Below are 7,205 nucleotides of genomic sequence, written 5' to 3'. Positions count from 1 at the left end.
CAATTTAATTACCAATTAGTCAAATTAATTTAATTAATCACTCACATTATTATTTTTAATACTCATCTTAGTTATTCAAAATTTTATTAAATAGTGTTTTTAATATTAATGGCACCACTAAAATTTTAATTGGTGTCCAATGATGGATTCATTTAAGTTTGTGAAATTTTCTCCAAGACTCAGAAAATTAAAACTTTCAATTTTTTGTGGAAGAGGAACATTTAATCAGTTTTGAAAATTAAAACATCAAATTAATTTTTAATAATAAAAAGACTAAATTAAACTAATTAATTAAACAGAAGAACTAAATTTATAATTTAGCATGAAGTGTAAATACACACTATCCAATCTACATACATAAAAGAAAACCAACCAATAAAAGTTAAATAACAAAAGAAAAAGGAAAATTGGATTAGTCATCACAACATGCTATGCCAAATCAGTCAGACACAATGCTGGCCAATCACAACCACCTATTTCCGGCGAAATTTGAATCACAGTCATAGTGACGTGTACAAAAGAAATACTATATCTTCTTAAAATATTAATAATATTTAAATAAAAAAAATATCAAATGAAAAAGAGAGAAAATGTTTCTGGTCTTAAAATATTAAGTACATTAAATTTAATATCTTCAAAATTTCAAACTGATTAATTAGGATGATTCAAAACTTATCTTTGAAAACCTGGATCCCATTCATTTACATTAAATGTTAATCAAGAAAGTAGTAAAAAAATAAATAAATAAATAAATAAAAGCTTTAAAGGATGATTGTATTAAATAACAGATAAAAAGGTTTCCCAATTAAAAAGGAATAAAAATGTGTGGCAGTATAAGGATAAGACATAAAAGCTGCGAACAGTTGAACAAGAAAAGGAACCTTGGAATATGGAAATCGAAGGAAACAGATAAAGGCTGAGGTTGCCACCGTAATAGTCTTTCCCTTTATTCAACGTTCAATCATAAAGGCTGGTCGACCAACGTGTGCTCATCCATGTCAAATTGAATTTGGATATTTTAAATTTTAATTTTATAAATCGAAAAATATAATTAAGAATAAATACTTTATTACAGAAAAATACATATTTTTGTACGAATATTAAGTATTGGAAAAGTTAATAAATTCTTGACATCGGTAACAAAATAATAAATAAAAGAATCGACACTGAATATTATTTAATATCCCACAAGAAAAAAAAGGACAAAATTATAAATGTAACATTAACACCTGATGATCAGAATAATAAGTATTAATAGAATATTTGATATAGAGAAACACATACTTAACAAGTAGCTGATATTATATTTGATTTTCTTTAGTAAAATATCTAATTTAAATCTTAATGAAAATAAAATTAATTAGAAAGATAAATTATTCACTAAAAATGATAAATCAGATATAAAGCTCATGACTATTATGTGGATTATCTTTCAAAACTATTAATAGACCAACATTATATTAGTCTAAATAAAACTGAGTACATGATGTGTCATTCAAGTCTTTAGATTAAAAAATATAAACAAAAGAAGAAAATCTATTAAAAATAATCAGTTACGTTTAAAAAAAAAATTAAAAATTAGTCTGAGTTCAATGATAACCTTATTGAAAAAATACCCATTATGGAAGGTGTGGTGAGCTGAGATGTCAACGTATTTTGGTGGCTCACGTGTTAGTGTCGCATTATTTCTGGGGTGATTGATAACGACATTTACGATTACGTTCACAATTGGTTAGAGGGTTGATTTCCCATTTGACCGTAACTATATAATCTTGGAAGAATTTCACAAAGTTCATAAAACTGGACTATAAACAGTAGTGGAGAGAGGGAGAGAAACCAAAGAAGAAGATTGACCATGGCTTCATCAATGAGGATCTCAAGGCTGCTCTCTCGTTCTTTTCTTTCTGCTTCCACTACTCCTTTGTTCTCTAGAGGTACTTATTGCTTATCATCACTTCCAAGATCCTGGGGTGATTGATGATTTGATTACTTTTTCTGCTTGGTTCTGAGAACATGTAGAGCATGAAAATGAATTGATTTTCAATTTTGTATTTTTCTTATTTGATTAACTGGGTTTGTGGGGGATTTGGATTATAGGATCATTTTCTGATCCTTAGGATATAATAGTTACCTATTTGTTTGGAGATGGTTGGATTGATCAGCTGTTATTTTTTTTGTAAAGAGAGAAAATGAAATGTGTTATAAAAAATTATATGATCATTGACCAAGTGGGGGAGAGAGGATATAAAAAGTTTGAAACTTTAAAAGGATCCACAAGTGAAAGTGCTATTTGTGGTGAGGCATTCTGAACTGTCCTTTTTTGTCTGGCCCCTGTTCCTTTTCAGCTACCACCTGTTTCTTTCACAGTTTCACTGCCCCTTCAAGTACATGTTATTACTTTAGTGTATAAATTGGAGGCTACTTCCTGGGACCATTTCAATTTATGTCACATGCCAAGATGATGAATGATCATACCTTTTGATTGGTGTTTTTAGGCCTTGGTTTTGCTTTGGGGCTTTCATTAATGGTCTTATTTATTTTTAATAAATTGGCCCCTTTTTTCTTCTTCTGATATTCAGGTGGAAGTGGTGCTCTTGGTGCAGGGCTCAGTAAATTCAGCACTGCTGCTGCAATTGAAGAACCAATCAAACCACCAGTTAAAGTAGAACACACCCAGCTCTTAATCGATGGAAAATTCGTTGATGCTGCTACTGGTTAGTCCTTTTTTTTTCACCCTAGTTTTATCCCCATCTATAAAGTGTGTGGTTGGGTTAGCATTTGCAAATTTAATTTTGAATGAAGTTGATTTTACAAAATTGACTTTGATTGAAATTGAGTTTGATGGGACATGATTTATATTTGAATGTTTTTATTCTGAAAGTAAGTTAGTAGAAAAATTCAACATACATTTTTGTTATGTAATGCAAAAATCAATTTTGGATCCTCAATTGTTTGCCTAAGATCATTTTAGCTAGTATTTCAACATGACTTTGGATAATCTATGCGAATCCAAACACCATTTGCACACAAATTAAGCATTTTAAGGTGGTCATAACTTACTGTTGTGATTCCCCTGACATCAGGCAAAACTTTTCCAACGTTGGACCCCAGGACAGGAGATGTGATTTCTCATGTTGCTGAGGGTGACCATGAAGATGTTGATCGAGCAGTTGCAGCTGCTCGCAAAGCCTTCGACCATGGACCTTGGCCAAAGATGACAGCCTATGTATTTTCACCCTTCTAATTGTTCTTGAACAATGTACAAAATCCATGGTCTTTGGTCCCATGATCACTCAACTAATTCCTTGTTTTGTTTGCTTGTTGTGTAACCATGTAGGAAAGACAAAGGATATTGCTGCGTGCTGCTGATCTGTTTGAAAAGCACAATGATGAGCTTGCTGCTCTTGAGACTTGGGATAATGGGAAGCCATATGAACAATCTGCTCAAATCGAAATTCCAATGCTGGTTCGCCTATTTCGATACTATGCTGGTATGTCGAAATGAGAAACACTAACAACACACTCTTATAAATAAATTCTTTGTTATTGATTGAAATTTATTGAAAATCACAAATTTTTTGTAGGTTTCACTTCTCATTTAATGAGTTCCACTCAATTTTATAATTGTAGATAGTATGTTAGAACAAGTGTGTTATAGAGTGTGTAATTAACGTTACTCATGCAGAAATAACTTGTCTGATTGTCTCTTTGGTGTTCAATGAAACTAGTGCTAACACTTCTAATTCCGAATTGCTCAGGTTGGGCAGATAAGATTCATGGTCTCACAGTTCCAGCTGATGGGCCATATCATGTGCAAACATTGCATGAACCCATTGGTGTTGCTGGTCAGATCATTCCGTGGAACTTCCCTCTTGTCATGTTTGCCTGGAAGGTTGGGCCAGCATTGGCCTGTGGTAACACCATTGTTCTCAAAACAGCTGAGCAGACTCCATTATCTGCTTTGTATGCATCAAAGTTGCTTCATGAGGTTTGTCACATTCCATGCTTTATTTTAAAAGGAGATTGCTTTTAGTTTGTTTTGTTGAAAGAAATGGGAAGATTTGTATATATATGTTGAATGGTCATACCAAATTTATCATGTCTGGCAGGCTGGACTTCCTCCTGGCGTTCTGAATGTAATATCTGGCTTTGGTCCTACCGCTGGTGCTGCCATTGCTAGTCACATGGACATAGATAAGGTATTGAGATTTTTAGTTTTCCATTAGTATTCATTTTCACCCCTCGTCGATCCTTTTTACCCTCTGCTATTCACTTGTTTCCTCAACATTGGCAAATCCCTTTTAGTGAAACAGTGTGAGGATTTTTTGATGGTGGAACCATGGAAGAAATAAGTTTCTTGTGTAGTCACAAAATAGAAGCTTAGAAAGTGTGTGTATATACTGAAGTCTTTGCTTTGTTGAACTTTATTGCAGCTTGCTTTCACTGGTTCAACCGAAACTGGAAAAGTTGTCCTTGAATTGGCAGCTAGAAGTAATCTTAAGCCTGTTACTCTGGAGCTTGGTGGGAAATCTCCTTTTATAGTATGCGAAGATGCTGATGTAGATGAGGCTGTTGAGCTAGCACACTTTGCATTATTCTTTAATCAGGTACATCCAAATATAAAGTTTGTCTTGTAAAATAATTGTCTTTCATAAGGTTCAGAAACAAGCTAATTGATGTTTTTTGTGACATTCAGGGACAATGCTGCTGTGCTGGGTCTAGAACATTTGTACACGAACGTGTGTACGATGAATTTATTGAGAAAGCAAAGGCACGTGCTTTGAAGCGTGCTGTTGGTGATCCATTCAAGGGGGGAATAGAGCAAGGTCCTCAGGTAACATACCCATACGTTTAGTATCAAAATGCAGAGAAAATATTGCACTAATTTGATATTTCCTTACATGTTTCAAAATGTCTGCTCTATTGATGATTTTGTGTATGATCCAAAAATCAGATTGATTCAGAACAATTTCAGAAAATACTGAAGTATATTAGGTCCGGTGTTGAAAGTGGAGCTACTCTTGAAACTGGAGGAGATAGATTTGGCAACTCAGGCTTCTATATTCAGCCTACTGTCTTCTCAAATGTTAAGGTATAATTATAATAAGAGGAATGCTAGCAACACACTCCCTACTAGAAACTTTTTGCAATTTTCGATATATTGTAGTGAATAATAAAGTGTGTTTAAAAGATTGTTATGTAGTTCTTGCTAGCATTTCTCTAATAATAATAATTTTTAATTGCACTCATTGTATCAAGGATGCTTAAAATGTGAATTCTTGTGTTACTAATTGTAAAAACAACCAGGATGACATGCTGATTGCAAAGGAAGAGATCTTTGGTCCAGTGCAAACCATATTAAAATTCAAGTGAGAACAGTGACTCCTATTGGCAAATAATATCATTATCTTTGCACTTTTGCTTCAAACACTAATTATCTTTTGTGTTTGATCACAGGGACCTTGATGATGTGATTCAAAGAGCAAATAACACACACTATGGCCTTGCAGCAGGGGTGTTCACAAAAAACATTAACACAGCTAACACTTTGACTAGAGCATTGCGAGTTGGAACAGTGTGGATTAACTGCTTTGATACATTTGATGCAGCAATTCCCTTTGGAGGGTACAAAATGAGTGGCCAAGGAAGAGAAAAAGGAGAATACAGTCTCAAGAACTACTTGCAAGTGAAGGCTGTTGTTACATCCTTGAAGAACCCTGCTTGGCTTTGAACATCATTAGCTTTAGATTTATTTGATGAAAAAGATTAATAAATAGGCTCCAATAATAAAGATAATTAAATTGGGTTTATTCCATTCAAAGTATCTGATAATGATGAATATGATCTATTTTCTTTTTCTGTTTTTGCCCCTGCATTTTATGGGTAGCGCGAAATATACTATGGTGTAAAATTCATCGTAGAGGTGAATTTCTGGTTGGAATGGGAATCAAATTTGCATAATGATGGATGTAAACTTCATATTACTTGTTCTCAGAGGACATTGTTCGTTTTTAGTAAATGGCAGTGTTATGATTGAACTGTGATTCAACTAACAACGATTCAGTATCATATTCTAAGAGTTATTTTTGGTAGTTATTTCATTCAAAAACACATTGTATATATTAAATGAGAAAAAATGGCTATAAATTAACCGTGTAAAATTTTTATTTTTTACACTTTCATCCAATTACAATTTATAATCATATTAATGATAAGTTATGGTTAAATGACATTTTAAAAATATTTTACATGGTTAGTGTATGACCATTAAACTTATATTAAATTTTAGTAATTCATTTCATATTTGTTGAAAATCTACCACCTCTCAATCATGTACCTCCATCATCAATCTAGTCATCACTAGAGAAAGGAAGACCACGGGTTGGGATAAGATAACCACCAACAAGAATTGATTTTGAACATGTCACATAAATATGTTTATATTAATTTATTTTATTATTAAAATCAAATTAATTTTTTAAACCAACTTTTTAACTATAAATTAAATTTTAACGTCAATTCTTTTAAAACAAATTATGCTAAAACCTAAAACAAATCAACCTTTGTCTTTCAGATTTTGCAAACAATGACTTATCAGAGGTTATGAGTAATATATTATTGTGATGCCTGTTAGGATATGGAACGCTGTTATGTCTTTTTTATGGAAGAATATGGTAAAAATGATGAGAGTAGGAAGAGGATGAATTTTTAAAAAATTGACACCTTAACTTGAATTGTACTTATTAACTTCTTGACATACATTACATGGCTGCTACAACTTATGTCTTTATATAAGTTACATAGGTGATTTCTACACACTTTTATACTACTTAGTCCTAAAATCTTCTAGACTCATCTATCATCTATCATTCATCTTTATAATATTCTAGGTGCTTCTATGACTTTAGATAATAAGATATTTTTCTACATTCATTAAGAAGTTTTAACACACTACAACATCTTCATAGATGAAGAACTCTCTAGATAATGGACCACCAATTATATATCTACACTTTTCTAGATTAATCTTCAACAGTGCCCTCTTAAAATGAGCACAAGTATGAAAAATCTTTATAAAAAAAAAATTAAAACTATTGTATTGACAACTTGTGAGGACCACCAAAATCCGATAACACCAACATGTTAACTTTGCCAAGACCAAAATGAAATTAAAATGGCAAAATAAATTGTTCAGTGTGAACATA

The 7,205-nt window shown here is 32.2% G+C and overlaps 1 protein-coding gene across 2 annotated transcripts; it reads left to right on the top strand.

Annotated features, from left to right (window-relative positions):
• The first annotated feature begins 1,786 nt into the window (after nt 1-1,786).
• Nucleotides 1,787-6,066, top strand: LOC114409982 (aldehyde dehydrogenase family 2 member B7, mitochondrial-like). 2 transcript variants are annotated; one of them, XM_028373702.1, is made up of 11 exons: nt 1,787-1,934; nt 2,604-2,714; nt 3,084-3,226; nt 3,338-3,491; nt 3,759-3,988; nt 4,110-4,199; nt 4,434-4,607; nt 4,697-4,834; nt 4,955-5,092; nt 5,308-5,369; nt 5,458-6,066. In XM_028373702.1, the coding sequence occupies exons 1-11, from the start codon at nt 1,856-1,858 to the stop codon at nt 5,729-5,731; spliced, it is 1,593 nt and encodes a 530-aa protein (XP_028229503.1). In that variant the 5' UTR covers nt 1,787-1,855; the 3' UTR covers nt 5,732-6,066. The 2 variants fall into 2 exon arrangements, with proteins under 2 accessions (XP_028229503.1, XP_028229496.1); XM_028373695.1 differs by having other exon boundaries at nt 1,788-1,934; nt 2,580-2,714.
• Nucleotides 6,067-7,205: the final 1,139 nt, after the last annotated feature.

This window comes from Glycine soja, chromosome 1 (genome assembly GCF_004193775.1).
Source record: "Glycine soja cultivar W05 chromosome 1, ASM419377v2, whole genome shotgun sequence".
Classification (NCBI taxonomy): Eukaryota; Viridiplantae; Streptophyta; class Magnoliopsida; order Fabales; family Fabaceae; genus Glycine; species Glycine soja.
The sequence above is the reverse complement of the archived record's forward strand: the minus strand, read 5'-3'. Positions and strand labels throughout refer to the sequence as shown.

Bases quoted from the DNA above. Each gene is read 5' to 3' on its own strand.
- LOC114409982 (XM_028373695.1), top strand. From the start codon at position 1,856: ATGGCTTCATCAATGAGGATCTCAAGGCTGCTCTCTCGTTCTTTTCTT. The intron at 3,227-3,337 runs GTATTTTCACCC...GTAACCATGTAG, and splicing joins GGCCAAAGATGACAGCCTAT to GAAAGACAAAGGATATTGCT. The intron at 3,492-3,758 runs GTATGTCGAAAT...CGAATTGCTCAG, and splicing joins CCTATTTCGATACTATGCTG to GTTGGGCAGATAAGATTCAT.